Source organism: Rhopalosiphum padi, chromosome 3 (genome assembly GCF_020882245.1).
Source record: "Rhopalosiphum padi isolate XX-2018 chromosome 3, ASM2088224v1, whole genome shotgun sequence".
Taxonomy (NCBI): Eukaryota; Metazoa; Arthropoda; class Insecta; order Hemiptera; family Aphididae; genus Rhopalosiphum; species Rhopalosiphum padi.
The window spans coordinates 15,207,063-15,225,973 of record NC_083599.1 but is presented as its reverse complement, the minus strand read 5'-3'; the positions used below and the strand labels follow the sequence as shown (position 1 = coordinate 15,225,973).

The 18,911-nt window shown below is 26.1% G+C and overlaps 1 protein-coding gene across 1 annotated transcript in view; it reads left to right on the top strand.

The window, feature by feature from the left end:
- Positions 1-221: 221 nt before the first annotated feature.
- The window catches only part of LOC132927206 (gamma-butyrobetaine dioxygenase-like), a 32,974-nt gene continuing 14,284 nt past the window's right edge, over positions 222-18,911 (top strand). Inside the window, exons 1-3 of the mRNA XM_060991690.1 lie at positions 222-739; positions 14,862-15,049; positions 17,361-17,495. Coding sequence (XP_060847673.1) covers positions 512-739; positions 14,862-15,049; positions 17,361-17,495 — 551 coding nt within the window. The 5' untranslated portion in view covers positions 222-511. The remainder of the gene's footprint in view (positions 740-14,861; positions 15,050-17,360; positions 17,496-18,911) is intronic.

Sequence of the window (18,911 nt, the reverse complement as noted above, 5' to 3'; positions counted from 1 at the left end):
CGAAAGTATATACACCGTCGTGTTGTAATAAGTATATTATAGTGACCGATAATAATAATAATTCGATACTCGCCACCGCCGCCTCGCCGCAATAATTTATATCATCATAAATAATTATAATATCGTAAACATCAACCGGATCGGACGCGGTGCCACGCCATAAGCGGTCGACGCAACCGATTCGGTCGGCCCCACTCCCATCGCGCGCCGCACGCGATACGAGGCCCGCGATGTCCGACGGACGGCGTGCGAACTCGAACACGCCGTTCCGGTTCCGTCCTCGACAGTACATTAATAGTACGCAGTCACGCGTCCCGTCTTTCGCGTCGTCCGGTGCGAACCGTTCGTCTTTTCGTCTCGTGGAAACGAAAAATCCGCAAAACCGCTGCTGGCCGAGTTCGCCGTAGATCGCGAGTGGTTTCCGATCGTCGTTTGGCCGGCGAAAAGTGCACCGCACGCGCGCTCGTACACGCTAGCCGCGCAGCCACCGAGCGGATATCGGACGGCAAATATGAACGGCGGCGGCGGCGGTGTCCGGCGGTGGTCCGCGACCGACTCGTCCGGCGGCAACGGGCGACCCGAAATTCGGCTGGACGACGGCTGCGGCGGCGGAAGTGGGTACCCTCACGCTTGGCTCAGGAACAACTGCCAGTGTCCGTCGTGCACGTCCGCCGAATCCGGTTTCCGGAAACAAGTGATCCGTGATTTTCGGTTCGGCTCGGCGCCGGCCCGACTTCAAGTAAATCCGCTATATTCACGCCTACCCACCGGTTAAGGACCCACTGGTCCCGTGTAATACCTCTGAATATACTATTATTGTACCTCACTCGTTGTATTATGATCGGCTATGCGACGTATAACACATTGTTTGATAATAGAACATCATTCGGAATAAATGAGAAAATATTACATAATATCTTACGACGTCACTGAACACCCTTAATTCCACAGCCGAATAAGTTAAGTCATTTTTCGGTACATTCGGCTCATTGCTCGGTAGTGGCGATACATTATATTCGTTTTTATAATAGACACAAATATAATAATGATAATTTAATGACTTTAATAATTGTCATCAAAATGTCTAAGATCAATTTAAACCACCTGAGCGGAGACGATCGGAGTCTATAATATTACTGAGTATATTTGCATATGTTTAAATTTTTTTCTTATCAATTTATAAAATATAGTCTAATAATTTTGAACATTTCATTGAGTATAGAAAATTATATTTTAAGAACCAATGAAAATGTTTAAGTTGTTAGTGTTAAAAAACTTTATTATATTTAAAAAAAAACTAATATCGTTTGATAAGAATTCGTTATTTTACACATGGATATACAAATTTGTCAACATTTAAACTTCAGATCCTCATAAAAAAATATTTTGAAATTTTTCTCAATTTATTTTTAATAATAATTCTTATATTTTTGTATATAAAACATACCTAGAACTCTTATTAAATACTCACTTTAGATATGAATATTAAAAACGAATGCATCTTAAACATACATTTTAACATATAAGACGAGTTCCAACATTAAACGTTCATAACAAAATATTGAAAATTTACTCATAACGTTTTTGACGTATTGTTGGATCTTATATAACATTTTCAAGCATTTGACAGAGCGTAAATAAAAACTTTAAATATCTATACTTATATAACTCGAAAAGTTTCAAAATATATTTTAAACTATACCATGTTTATAAATTATTTATATTCAATATACTTCGACACTTAGTCACCAATTTTTTCTATAAGTGTTTGAAGTTTAATTTTTCCAAAATTCTTCAGTCATAAATTATTTTTTAGTAAAACTTATGAAATTTTCCATCTTGAAAATGTAGTACAAAGTTATTCAAATTGTTTTCTAACTGGATATTAAAAATCTAAAAATGCACACATTTTTTTATAGTTCTAATTTCGACAATATTTGATGTTAAAAAAGAAATAGAATATATTCGGAGATTTTTGTGGTACTATATATTCATAGGAAATTGAATATTTTCATCATTTTTAAAATTATATGTACTCATTTGAAGTTTTTTAAACATATATTACAACAAAATATATATTTTAACATATATGTTCATGGTATAACACGCCGTTCTACATTATTCTGTATTTACTCTTAGGTTAATAACAAATTGTAACATTATATGAAAAAATATAATTAATATATAAATAATACATATTATTATGTACAATGTTTATTGACAAACATTTATTTATCCTACTATATTAAAAAAATAAATGTTTTAATAGCAATACAAACTTATAATAAAATATTCATAGAAATAAAATTGTACAGGTGATGCTTCTCTTTTAATCATTTATCTTTGAAATCTTTGGATTTGAATTGAGCAAATTGTAATATCCTACTCAAAAACGAAGTTGAGAAATCGATAGGTACTTACTATACAGGAGAATAACTTCCTCAATTTTTTTTTCCAGAAATTTAACTCTTAAATAAATAATTTATAAATATATTTTTATTTTTAATCGAACACAAATTAAGCTAAATAAATTGAATGCATATTATGAATACTCATACGGTAAATATTATACAACTTTAACTAGTATAAGTGACCCATTTATACAATTTGACTACGTAGTGCGTAGATTGTAAATTAATTACATATTATAAAATTGTTAACATTATTTATAGTTGATACTAAATTATCGAACTCCTATATTGCCTATTAAGTAAATCGTTCTAGATCAATGACATGGTTTTATGTTGCAATTCATTCAATTTAGTTATTCAGTAGTCTAATTATTTTAATGGGAGTTCTGGATTTTTTTCAATCATTTGCTATTCATTTTTTAATATTTTATAATTCTTTTCATTTGACTTAGGTTCGATAATAAATAACCATCAAGCGTCAAATTTGATTACAATAGGAAGTGTTGATTTAAGGGTCACCCTTTTTTTGTACTCTGAACTGTATAAACGAAAGTAGACCATTTCCGCATTACTTCTCAAAATTCCTCTTGAACAAACATGTACAGTTAATACAGCAGCATTTATCAAACATCAATCTAATTTGTACTTTTGTTAAAGTAAATTAATTCACGACAACATTACTATTTATATTTTTGTTTTAAATAAACTAACTTTATACACGATTGTTATTAAATGCAAAAATCCTAACATATCGAAACACATTTTGAAAAATATATACATTGTACATATAACAATTTATATAAGATGAACATATAAAAAGTCTTAATGTTATATTATAATAAATAACAAATTATTAAAACGTATTATTTCAATGTATGAGAATAACTATTTCAAATAATTTAATAAGTAGTATAAATATTTCAACGAATACGTTTATGAACGATTGTTTGACAAGATGTTACTTAAATCGTTACTTTTATATAGGTACTCAATATTTTCATCGCATATTTCAATATAATATAATATAAAAATTGTTTTGCTTTCTTTGAACCTATTTTTTGTTTATGTTTTTAAAATATTTAGTCAGATCTATGGAAACAACGTAGGTTTACAAGATTTAATAACAAGCCATGAATAAGACAACAAAAATACAAAACTTACAAAAATGTTATGCTATGATTAAAATGTTACATCAATTATTATTCGTTAAACTATTATGGCTAAAAATTGTTATAATATTATCAATTATCAAAAAGTAGCGAAGAATTTTAAAAAGATTGATTAATATTTTTTTTGTTAACTTAATAGCCTATTTTTATAGGATGATTTTTGTGTAAATTATCAATAAGGTTAAAGTAAAGTTTTTTAATTAAGATTTTCCAATAATTATCATTTATCAATTTTGTTATTCTTATGACACAGATTTCTTAATATGTATTATAATATAAATATGTCTGTGATAAACAAACTACAATAATATAATGATCATTGGTTTATTGTTGCTGTTATAATAACACTAATTATTTAATTTAAATTAGTTAAATATACCATTAATTAAAGTATAAACAATTAGAAGCTTAAAATATATAAAATTTGTAATTAAAAAATCAGCCATTATATAATATGGAAATTAAATGGAAAATAACTGTAGGGAATTGAAAATTTGAGAACCAATTATAATGTGTGAAGTTTAACGAATTTATTTCTGTTGAAGTTAAGATTACGTGTTCTGTGTACAATTATATATAAAAAGTCTAATTAAATAATAATTAAGCAATTCATTTTAAATGATATTTAAATAATTTATTATTATTATTATTACATTTATTATTTCTATAATTATTTCATAACTTTAGAAGTATTATTCGAATTGTTATAACAAAATCCGATAAAATAATAGCATATAATCAACGCGGTTCGGGACTTACTGCACTCAAAATCACTAAAATACGCATTTAAATATAAAATTAAAAATATGAACTAAAAATAAAAAAAACACATAAAAAATAATTAACAAAAAGGATTTATTAGATATGAAAAAAAATGTTGTCATTATTATTGTACTTTTAATTATTACGAGTTTTAGTATTATTGTTATTATTATACACTTATAAAAAATCAAATTTCTTAAAAATTGGTTTTTGAATGTTCTGAAAAAATAAATAAATGTATATATAATATTCATAAATATTTACTAAACAATCGTTATTCTTAATATAATTTTTACCTCTGTGATCGCATTAAACTATTATATACGTTGTTTCAAACGTTTTCAAACAGAAAAGCTCTTTTATTAGGATTATCCAACTCGGATAACTACATTGTTTTTGATTATTTCAAAATGCTTTTGTTGATTATTTATAGATCACTGTAATATACAACATCTATATGATAAATAGCTACACAATTAGTATTACTATCCGCAAAATGTTTTAATTAAATGTTCAAAATTTTAATTAATACATTTTTAACAATTATATAGTACATAAATTGTTAAAAATCGTGGAATATGCGTCAATATACCAAACAATTTAAAAATATGCAAAATTGTATACTTGAATTCTCCGTACTATAAAACGTATTTGTATATCACTCTCAGAGTGATTCATTCTGCTATGTTATATTACCTATAATCGATATGCAAATGTTATAGTGTCGAACCCTGATAATCAATCTTTTAAATAAAAATTAATAGAAAAGATTCGTTTTTATTTAATTTTTACTTCACGTGGATTTATTAAAATGTCTGCCAAGTGTTATCAGATAAATTTTTCTGTATATTATATTATTCTTATTTTTAGGCTATTAATTTACAAACATCAACTCTGTTTGTATTTTAGTTGTCGTTTTTTGGATTAACCATCATATCATATGGTAGCAATGATAGTATTATCAGGTTACAAGGTTCCAACAAAATAAAATTATGTTTAAACAATATCGTGCCAACTGATAAAAGTGTAAAGCGTAGATTTTAATAATATTTAAATTGTTTTTTATTAATTAATTTTCTATTAAGTATTAAGCGTTACGTTGGTCATTTACATTTACATATCGAACAGCATTATTATCCTTATTATTCGAATATCCAGTTCAAGTGGTAGGTACTCACTTCCCGCTGTTTCCGTAACCAGCCCCTTATTCTCCACATGCTCCATAATAATATTACAAATTATTATTATTATGCATATTACAAATTATTATTATTATGCATACTACATATATATTTATATATGTACTATATACTACTACTCTCCTAAACTACCAATCATTGGACCGTACACAGTAACATACTAATATATTATTATTATCATCGTTCTGTCACCAATACGTATATAGAATTATTATATTACTGTGCACTACTTATTACAGACGGTAAAAATCCATAGGTAAGGTGGTGCATAGTGAATGAAAAGTAAAGTATATTGCGTGCTGGCCACTTTAAAATAATTTTATAAACTAACAGTAGTTTTATAATAGGTACTTATGTGCACATATCCTCCTGATACTTCATTATTTCGTTCAAGTAGTCTATTCTATAAAGTCTAATGCCAAGATTGGATCTTTTGGAATATGTGTATATTATAATCATACCTAGCTAAATAGAAACCATAAAAGGAATTCAGAACCGGAAACTGACTGGAACTCTTGTTTAATTTTTTTTAGAAAATTATACCAATTTCATATAAATTCCATTTGTACGATTTTTTATACAAAAAAAAATATATATTAATTCCACCAACACTAATTTAAATCATATAACCATTTTCCTCCAATTTATTACCAAACAACAAATCGTTGCGATATTCCTCATTTATCAAACTAAGAGATGGTCTCTTATCAAGTTTAAAATTACCTATAGTTTTCATATTTTATTTAAAAGTTTTGTTTTATATATTTTTATATAACTACGAGTATAAAAATCAATAAATATTAATAATTATTGTGATAAAATATAATAAATTATAATTACATTTTTTTTACAACAATTTGGAACTATAATATCTTAAAATGAAAAAAAGCTGGCAAGTGAGTACCGCTTTGTCGCTCTGGTATACATTATAGATGTTGAGTAGTTCACAGTACTGTACATGTTAATAATTATATATTATTGCATAATGGATTATGAGTGAAAACGGTCTTTTAGCCTAGGATATATTGTATTATATAATAATAAATTATAATGAAAATGTTCATATAATAAAAAAAAATATATTATTTACATTATATTTTTAACGATTAGTTGTTTATGATGTGTTATAATATATTATTATTGTTATCAAAAATTATTAACTATAACTTATAATTCAATAGAGTTATAAATGACGTAAATAGATTTATAATTTGTGATAAAAATAGTTTAAAAGCTATTAATATTATATGATTAATATTTCTAAAATATTCGTTAGGTGTATTTAGCAAAGTATATGCTCAGTTATTAATTTTTGAGGAACACTAAAAAATAAAATCAATTTTATCAAAAATTAGTTTTACGTAAAAATTCCCGTTTTTATTTGGTTTTTCTCAACGATTTTGAAAAATACTGTGAATTTTTACTTTTTTATCCCAAGTATCGACCATATTTACATTCCTACAAGATAATTTATGCTGCAACTTAAAATTGAAGCATTTTTATTGTTCTAAAAGGTGATGACACATAAAAATAAAAAAGACAACACCACACAAATCGTATCAATATATAAAAACAATACATTCATCGCCCCACTCAGAATCTAATAATATAACATAGACGTTCGCATAACAATCCATATTATAATATACAAGGGACACCATATTGGTTAAATGAAAAGTAGGCAAATGAAGAATGAAAAATTCTAATAAATTATTATATGCTATCGGCGCGAGCGTAAGGTTCACGTAAAATTGACAATATTTCTATAAAATACAGCGAAAAAAACGTTTCTAATGTTAGTTACAAATATAAAATAAAATACGCAAATAATTAAACGGCAACTCATCACTATACACCTTGATAACGATAACAGAGGTATGACGATGATGGGAACTGGCAGAAGATGGTGCGCGACAATGTGGAGAATCCAAAATAAGGTGGTGAATATTATTGATAACTACATATAACCACCGAAACGGGTGTGGTAAGGAGTTGACTAGTCGAGTGTACGCGCGACCAATTGATAACAACAATGTTATACTGTATAAATGTTATTATTTGAATCTACAAAGAGGTAAGAGTTCGTGGATACGAGATTGTACATAAAATCGTAGCGACGTACTGACGTCTCGTGCATACGACGTTTGACACAAACTGGTCTTGTATAGATATATAATATATGTCAGTTGACCGTTGTTGGCCGAGAAAATAAGTTATCGGCGGCCGGCAACTATCTATAGCGTATATGTATACTAGTATACATACACATATATACTTTAGTCACAATGACGCATTTATGGAATAATAGAGATCATGAGATCATCGTCACTTTTGAATTATATAATTTAATATTTGTGCTATCATGGTATAATAAATAAACTTAAAAATACAAATCAAATTCTAATAAATGTATGTTATTTTTTCACGTTACTCGTACTTTATCATTTACACAACAAATAAATAAATGTAAATAAATAATACAAACAAAATAGTCAACATTAACATTTAAATTTAATTATAAATTCAATAAAAAAAAATGTATTTCAATAATTGAATTTTTTAGTTACTACACCATTAAATGAATACTTGATTTAAGGAAAATAAATATTAACAGTTAATATTTACAAATACTCAGATATGAGTCCTGTCCTTGATTTTTAACAAACATAAACGTCAATTTCTATAATTTTTACTTTTAGTTGCTAAGATTTAAGTTAAAATTTAATTTTATTATAATGTATTACACATTTTACTTCCAACATTAACAACTCGACACGTTCAGAGTTTCAATCTAACATTTCTATTGTTTGAAAGAATGATTTTTTAATCCTCGTGGTGAAAATTATTATAGTAAATTTGACGTTCACTTCTGATATAGCGTATAAGGCATAATGACATTTCCTCAACTATAGTTATATTTATTATAATGACTTACAACCTAACTTAATCTTATCATGGTTGAAAAATCAGTTTTAAGTTTGTTATTACGTACTACTATATCAACGGTGTATATTGTGCATAATGTATGATTTTTTTTTAAAATAATATATATTTATATGCTGTGAATTTGATTCTAAAATCAGATACCTATAAAAATCTATAAAATCTATAAGTACTGTTGAAACTAATACCAATACCTATATCTCTGGAAGTACAAATTCTATCAATGTTTATAAAGTAGAATTTATTTTTTTCATTTTTCAACTAAAATTGTATTCTATAATTTCTTTCATACACAGCTTTCCGTTACTCATTTTAATAACATATTCTAATATTGACACGATAAAAACAACCTAGGTTACCATAACTTCTACAACCGGCATACTATGTTGCATTAAGAACTGTAACCACCATAAACCTGAAACCGAAAAAAGGACTAAGATCCCAGGCACAGTGAACACAGTTAATATGTATCGCACGTAGGGAATAAAAAATAACCGCCCTAACCTTATTAGTAAACCGAAATTTTGTTAAAAATAAAAATAAGATGTTTCTCGTCAGAAAAGGCTCGATAAAACTGTACGGCGTGATAATACAATCGTTATACTTCATTATATAGTTCACCGCAGATCCCTCGTACACACAAAACCGTATACGTGCCAACTCAATAACGATTATTATTTTATCACTATTATAATAATATAATAACATCATAGCGGTTTGCGCTGTAATAATACTGTTGACGCGAGTGCAGTCTAGCGATTGTGTACTCAAATACCAGCGGCCCTAAGCGCCATAATATTGTGCAACGCGCGTTACAATAAATGCGTATATGTATTTTTCACCAAACATAACACCATACAATGTGCTCAGAGTTTCGAAAATAAAACCACCGTATTATGTAATATCCGAAAACATAATAATTATGCGCCTCTACTATAATAATAATAATATGTCTATCGCGACCAGTGTTTGTACAAACGGTAGGTGTATTGGTACATCAGTGAAATAACGTTACACGAATTCAATGCCTCCTATTGTGTAGAAGTTATTACTGTATAGACATTTTCGGGGTAATGCGATTGATTTAAAATTTAAAAAACCAAAATATTCGCTGCACTGTATATAGTTGACTTTTAGTTAATCTATAAGTTATATACTAACAATGAAATTAATGAGTTCAATTTAAATTTCAATGATTGTGTACAAAAAAACGATTCTTAACGGAAATGAAGTAGATATCTATTCCCAAAAATAATTTACAAGTTGTATTACTGTTAGTAATTTAACTGTCTATTTTTTGTTATGTGGTAAGTTATGAGACTGTCAATATCTAATTAGCCGAAAACAAACGTTGCGAAAGTATTCTAGTTTTCCGTAAATTGTGTTTAGTTAGTTATTCGACATTATTAGACATTTTTTCAAGTAAATAATAAAATAAATTTTTTTATTTGATTACAAAAATACATGTAATTTTAAGTACGATCGATAAATCCACCCAAAATTTCATCAACTAAAACCAAAATTTTTATATTTTTTTCATCTTCCTAAAAATAAGAGTTGTAGGTACGCAGTGACATGACAAATAAAACGAACTCAACGGAAATAAATCTCTAATCATAAAAGTGCCGTGCCCGTTCCATCTGTATACCAAATTTTACCTAAATGTATATGCCCAGACTTTATTTCATGTAAATATATTATATGAATATTATATTATATACAAATTACTTTCCAAGCCTTAATCATATCTAAACTTACCTCAATGAATATTGATAAATACTGTTTTCAATTTTTTATAAAAAAAAAGGTGTTCACGCATTTTGTATAGTTTTAGTATACTATCGTATATTTATTTAAGCCAGGTACTTGTATAAAACTATGAGACGTAAAATAAATATTATTAATAGCTGATTTCATACTAAAAAAAAATGTTGCCCTCAACATATTGATCATAGTAACTAACATTTGATTAATTTCAATTACTTAACATAAAGAACTCGTGATTCTCATTAAGTGGCATCATTTGAGGGGCACACCATACACCACACTTTATTCAACTATAGATTTTTATTGTCTTTTCAAAAGTTGTTAGTACTGGCCAATTTTTATACGATTCTAATAGCATACCCCAAATCACATGATCATAAATTTTTGTTATTTTTAAAGAACGTAGGTAGCCGTACCGTGGCAAAAATAAATATCATAAAAATGACACTTTCCCAGCTGATTGACATTGCGATTAAAGCAGATATATTTTAATAGCTTAATTGATTATTTTTTATTTTTTCTGTTAGGCATTTAATCATAATTATTTATAATGTATTATGTATAATAAATTTAAATATGTGGTTCTCTAAGAGCTAAAATAATTTGCACAAATTACTAATTCAATTAAAATACAATGGTAGTTATAACAAAATACGTTTAACGAGAGTATATAAATTTCAAAACGTTTTGACAAAAATAAACAATGTTAAACTTAAAAAGTGATTTCCGAGTAGCCATAAAAATTAAGCATAGTTTTGATGTTTTTCAAATGGGTAATTATTTTTTAATTGGGGAGTAAAATAATAATACATCAATTAACGGTGAACATTTTGTTGAATATATTTATTATTTATATTATATTTGGAAATCCATAAAATATATTAAAGCGTTAAAGCTTTCTAAACTGAAGATAAAGTGTATATTTTTTATTTATATTATAGTTACAATTGGATAGATTGCATATTTTATTTTTTTTATTTTTTATTGTTTATAATATTAGATATATATTATAAAATTGTAATAATGATAATATTGATGTACAAAATGTAATGCAATACAAATACGAAACAGCGAGCCGACTATAAATTTACAATAGAAATAAAAATTACAAATTTTAGATTATGTGCAAAGCGAGAAAAAATAATGGATTAACTCATTTCTTTTCTTTTATAATTTATTTTTTAGTAATAGCATGAACGCGTTTTTAAATAGAAAGCAAATTTATGCATACTATATTATAATAATTATATACTTGTATAAGAGAAGTAATGTGTTTAGTTATTTATTGGCTTAAAGAATATTATGGTATCGTCGACTTTGTTACCGCAATAACTAGTCACTGAGAAGATAATCACGTTTATCTTATGGCGTTAAAATTGTTTGAAATACCAAGGATACTCGCTTTGTTACTGATAGTTTGAGTAATTTTATTTACCATTTATAATACTGCAAGAATAAATCCATGAATCTAAACCCCTTTTTACGCCATCATATAAACCGTATCTTATTTAAAATAAAACTGTTTTAGAAAATTAATTGGCAGTTTTTTTAAAAAAAAAAAAAAACAACACACAATAAAGTCAATTAATCTAGGCTGTGAGTTAAAGTACATAAATAGTAAATAAATGTAAAATATCTTTATTATATATCTATTACAGTTGATTAGTATACCGATTAATTATAATTAAAAAATAAACATAGATCATAACTTACATTAGTTCATCTGGGATATAATTAGCATTCCTTCTAATTACAAATAAACATAATTCAGTGTTAAATTCAGTTGCCTACCTATATTTCATGACAAGCCGTGTTATTTGTTGTTTGGTTTCTCTTAAATATGAGTATATAAATCAGAATTAAACATTAATTTGAATTCTAGTGTATACGGATAGATCATTTTTGTTTCAAAAAATTACAATAGTTAAATCGTATAAATATTGTTAAAAATACTAATTTTAGCAAAATAAAAAAGTCGGGCCGTTTCAGTAACGAGTAATGGCTCTATTTTTATTACCAAAAATACGATAATTTGATTTCGTTGATGTTGAAATTTAATTTATTCCAGTGGTTTGATTATAATATTTAAGTCTAAGTACGGCGGAAAGTCTCAATGAATTGCTAACTAGGCAATTATGAAATATATCGTAAGAATGAAAAGTAATATCTGATTTATATTTTCAATTACGTAAGAAACAAAAAATAATTTGATTATACTATTATCTTTGACCCGTAAAAGCCACTACTAAAGACCGTAATGTGCTTTCATTAAACATCCAACGAAGTGCAACGATACAAAGTATAGCTGCATAAGTATATATAAGAAATCATAGATAAATACATGACATGTTGACACATGTTAGAAAAAATTGGGAGTTGCAAAAAGTATACACGTAATTTTCGGAATATTATTATGTTAAAATGTTATACATTAATAATTGAAATTGAAACGGCATACCGTTATCGAACAAAGTTTTGAATATGTTCATAGTATATAACTTAAAATTTATCTAAATATTTTTTTTAATTTCGTTGAGTATAGTAAAAATCATTATAAATATTAATGAAAAAAATTATGTCCCAACGAATAATACTTTTTAATTAACAATAAATCGACAAAATTGGAACTTAAAATATTGTAAGAAAAAAATGCATTTTTATTTTTTATATTTATATGATTCTGTATGAAAAATATATTAGAAAACTTGTATTACATTTATAATTCTTAGCTAAAAAATTGAAAATTGTACAAATTATTTACATCAATATAATTTACAAATTTCCATTTTTTTTACGAATTATCTCAATATTTGAACTTCAAAATCTTATTTAAAAATGTACCTATTTATTTTTAATATTTTTAAGCAACTATAACGACAACTTTTTTCAATTTTCAAGCTTTTTTTACCGAGTGACACCATTTTTATCAACCATATATGAACATTATATGAAACAAATTTGAATTAGGTATTTAATATAATAATAAAATAAAAATATTTAAAAAGTAGTCTAAATATTTTTTAAATTATTTATTATTGGAAATTATATTTCCATATATATTATATTTAGTTAATACTAAATTATAGTGAAACTTTTTTAAGATTATTATTCTTTGAACAAACAACAACAAAAAAACTTTGATGCAATTCATTATTTTACTTATGATGATTCAATAATATGTTTATTTAATGCCTAAATTTGAACTAAATCGGTCATAAAAAAATACATGTTAATTTATTATACTAAACTAGATCTAATTTTCTACCAAAAACCACTTTCAAAGTTTAAAATTTAAGCTTTTTATGTCCCATTAAAAGTATCTTATGACACAAAAAAGTGGGCAAGTAGGTAACTGATTCTCGGTACAATAGGTATCGATTACACTTCTTTATTGAGTAGGTTACCATAATGGACGAGTTAAATTTGAATTCAGTTATAAATTGTCGTACATAAAAAACGATTCTAAGCGGATACGATCTATATATGGTATCGTACGTAGACTATGATAATTTAAGGGAATAGAGTTTCTACGGTTAACAGAGTTTTTAAATTAATAATTGTAATACAATTACTAAAATCATTTGATTACCAATTTTTTTACGTGTAAAAATCTAAGTATCGAATTTAAACTAGAGATGATCATGACAAATATTTGTGTGGAATTACACCCACTCTTAGATTCTAAATACTAAATAGAGCAATGAATGAATTTATTTTACATATTTACAATGATTTTTTTTCTAAGTGACTACATATACGGTCAGAATCAAAAATTTGGAAATGTACAAACATCATATACGTCGTTTAAATTTAGTGCTTCATAAATAGACTAATACATTTATTGATTTAGATACAGCATAGAGTAATTTATTATAACTTTATATAATATATACAAGAAACAAAAAATTAATTCAAAACAACACCAGAATAGAATATAAAATAAACGAGATAACTATTTTATTTTTAAATAAAAACTATGATCTTTAACAGTTTTCACAGTGAAATCGAAAATAATTTTCCAGAACGACATATATTTATATGTGTAACATATATGTAGTATGTTTTATAGGTACTACGCTTTTTGGCATAACCAATAATTAAATAGGTAACGAAAGGAAGTACATTTTTATCTGAAAGGTTTTCTCATTACGAAGTCTCCTCCAATTAAAACGTCACAAGTACAATGTATAATATATTCAGTTGCCTTTGCAGTATTCTACGGTGTCTACACTTAGTACTACAGACACAAGGGAATAGAATGGCTTATATAAAACGTAATGTAACATACGCACGATCTCACTGGACTACAACTAAATAGATAATTGCATAACATTAGACAGATAAGTTCGTTTAAAAGTAACTTTTGTTTTTCAGACGAAAATACTTAAACGTACACAATATACTATGAAATAACGTATTTTTTCGTACCTTTATAACATGTATACCGATTCTATACGTATATAATATCCCTGCCATTTATACGTATAAAATAACGGTTTTCAATTTAACACATAACATTATAGTATAAATACTAGATGAATAGTAATTCAGTTTTCCTCATTTGGTACAGAGTGAAATATAAATATTGTGTACACTATTTCTCTTTTCAGATTATAAGCAATGATAAGCTTTATGTGAAATGGGATGACAGCCACGAGAGTACTTACGACTTACAATGGCTACTAGAGAGAAATTTTAATGAGGGTCAAGAACGCCACGAAAATCAGCAAGTCAAATGGACTGCGGAATCGTTTTCAGCTATATTTCGGTCATTTAAATATGAGGACGTAATCAAAAGGTCGTATCTATCACTTCTCCGTATTATTTATTTACCTATCGAAAACTATTATATCATAAATCATCATAAATTATTAAAAAAAAACTCAATAAAATACATTTAAATGTAGATTTAAAAAATATATCAAATCAAAATTTATCTATACAATTTAAAAGGTTCAAAATGTATTTATAAATTTATTTTATTATTAAAAATTGAAAAAAAACACATACACATTTTAAGAACGAAGAATACATTGCAGACTTTGGGGTCAACTCATTAGTTTTAAAAATCTATTAGTACTTCATAAATACAATAATATATAGTCATTATTGTGATACGTTATTAACTTATTGTTGTAAAGTGCGTCGTTGATTAAATATTAAGGCATCGTTCAAAACTGCACACTTACCATTCATAGTCACATTTTTTAGACCGTTAAATATCGCACACATTTATTGTATTGTTATAAGGGAAATTTTAAAGGTAGATAATTCAAAACCGAACACATTTGAATGACGTTTAAAAATTAAACATTTATTATTATTAACAAATCGTCGTAAAAATAATTCAATAAATGAGATCTTATAATTCTAATATTGATTAAAAATAAATTATGCATAGTAAATAATACTTTGATTGGAATAAAATATAAGCATCCAAGTGTTTTTTAATATTCTATTAAAATAATTGCATTACTTATAAATTTGTTAAGTGTGTAGATTTAAACAAAAATCTGTTTTTGAAAGTCTATGGTTATGACGACCGCTGAAATATCATTATTTAATAAGAACAATAACAATAAGAATATACTCTTAAATAACAATGATTAAAAAGAATTTTATTTTATAATTAAATATTGTACGTAGTACGTTCAATTAAATTTACAAATTACAAATAGATTTGTATGTAGTACTTACTATATAAACCGTATTTTAAATGCCAACAGTAACTAGTACTAATCTAAATGCAATTTATCATCATTGTATAACTAAATTTAAATTATATTTAGAGAATAAAAGGTTATGTAAAGTTAGACGTTATTTAAATTGAGTTAACGTGTTTTGTTTATATATTCATTTCTAAAAATGTATTCATTATAATATACATACCTACTTATGTTCATATTATCTAAAATAAGAAAAACGCAAATAAAACATTAAATTGATATCAAAATCATAATTTAGTACAGATAAAGAAATGGGTAAAAATTAAGTTCATTCGAAATTACTTAAAGTACTTTTATCGGCTATCCACCTGTCACTAATAGTCATCGGAACATTTGAGTTAATCAAATTGTTATAATATGTGCTATTATTATAGAAAATAAATGATTAAATAATAAAAATTAATATTTAAAATGCCACACTATATTAATATTGTTCTGTTATAAAGGACACTTGCAAGTTTTATCGGTATATAGTATGTTACTCAGCTATTATGTTTGATAATAAACTGCAATAACTAAATAGCTGCTTATATTTTTTATTATACTTATTGACACCTCTTGATTAAAAAATCAATCACAATTTACCATAATATACCTAATATGGGTTTTTTTTTTAATTTTATGATAAGGTTATCGATTTACATTTTATCTGCAATAGAAAAATTTTTAAAGAATTTGGATTTTCTTAAATAAATCGTTAAATTAAGACGATAAATTTTTGTTATCAGTACAAATAAAAAAACCCATAAATTAAATTAAATAATTAAATTTGTTTAGTTTTTGAACAAGTGCATTTTTGTTTATGTCGATACAAAAATTATTTTTTATTTATTTTACTACATCGCAATATACACAATTAATGCAGATCTATATTATAAATAAACTGAACAAATAATTATATTTCTTAATAGATATTAGCATACAATAGAACTTGAACCAGCAGAAAAACATTTACATTCGTTATAATATAAGGCTAATCTATCTTCTTCTGATCTTATGAATATTATATTTTGCTTATAATTACCTCATCTATAATAATTGTTATAACTATAAAACCATAGAAAAAAAAATACGTTTCAGTAGGTATTTTACCGATATTTCGTTAGCAAAATTATCTATATAAACAAAAAAAAATAACATTCTACCAATACTATAACTATTTATCTACCAACTCATTGTAATTATGCAAATTTATGTAAATTGAGAAATTCGTACGAAATAATCCCCATAAGAGTATATTTGTACAGTCATATACATTGTTTACTTACGCATAACTGAAGTATTAGTGAACAAATATGTTTCTTTCCCTCAAACTATATATTATTATCAGTTATTACCCATGTTGATCCGTATAATTAAACTTTTATTTTAATTTGTTGACAGTGATGAAACTTTGCTACAATGGTTGGAAACGTTGGCAGTCTATGGCATTTCAGTGATAAAAAGTTGCGGGTTGGAACATGACCGGGTAAAAGAACTCGCCGGACGCGTTGCTTTTTTGAAGAAGACACAATACGGGTAATGTACATACAAATTAAAATAATAAATCAATAACGAACCTTTATAAAGCGCATCGTCGTTGTTTTAGAACATGTCAGGGATTACCGATTTATAAGCACTACTATGAGTATGGCCCACAGCCACTTTTTACCAGTCTGTTGAATTGATTTTTTTCCTAGTATAATAAATCAAACCCACAAGTATCTTAAAGTTTAACATTTTTAAAACGTTGTTTTATTTATTACGGTATGGCTTAAGATCATCACCACGTCGTAAACATTTACAGTTGAATTATTATTATTTTTTTTTTTTATGAAACGCTTTTTTGTTTATACCGTTTGACAAATATGTTTTGTTCGTGTACGCACACCATAGGTAACTTAGGTACAAGTACATTACATATATATAAAATTATGATGGTAAGTCCTTGTAGCTATTAAATTATAAGAAATAATAGCGAATCAGATAATCTTTTAATATTATTAACAGTGTTTCTAGATTTTAATCGTTTATATCTTAAGATATATATTTTTTTTATGATAATGATTATTTATTTTATTGGCAAAATTAGTTGAAATCAAAGATTGTCTAATTGAAATATTTGTTACATAGACGTTTTATAACCAGTAAAAACATAAATTTCTATCGATCTACGATTTTTGATAAATACGTATGACAAATTTTCTAAAAATGCGAGAAAAAACATGAGAAAACCCTTTTCCCCAATTCCACGTTTGCTTTCTACGTAGTTCTGAAAATAAATCATTCCGACATTCTGAAATGTACACTTAGTATACCACTATTTAGTACATACATTATTTTACAATCATAAAATAGTCAATATTTCTATTTTTTTTTATTTTTTTGGCTATTCGTAGAGAAAATTTATAATTCGAGAGCTTTACACATTTATAAATATGTTTGATTTAACACCTTAGCTCTGTTCATAATCGTTTTAGTGAATATAAGACATATTTTACACTATTATATACAGTGGCCCATTAAATTGCGAGATACACTTGACACCCGCTGTTATATATCACTCGGCTTTTATCCAAACCCTATTTCCCTAGATCAAATATAAACTTGAATGTTTTAAACAATTTTGTCAATTATTGATATAAATATTATGCTAATTTTATTTATTTTGGTATAAACTTTTGATACTACTTTTTCTCTGCAAGCTCGCCTACAGTATTTTTCAATATCTTTAGAATTGGTAAATTCGCACAAGTTTTACCTTAATGATTTTAAGTGTTTGAAAAAATAATTTTCCTTCATTTTTAAATAGACTACTAGAACTGTCTGAAATGAGTCATTTATAACATTAAAATAATATTATTTTTTTATGTTCATATTTATATTATGTCCAACAATTATCTGAGTATGTCTTGTACAATATTTGTGTTATATCATAAAAGAAAATTTTAATCA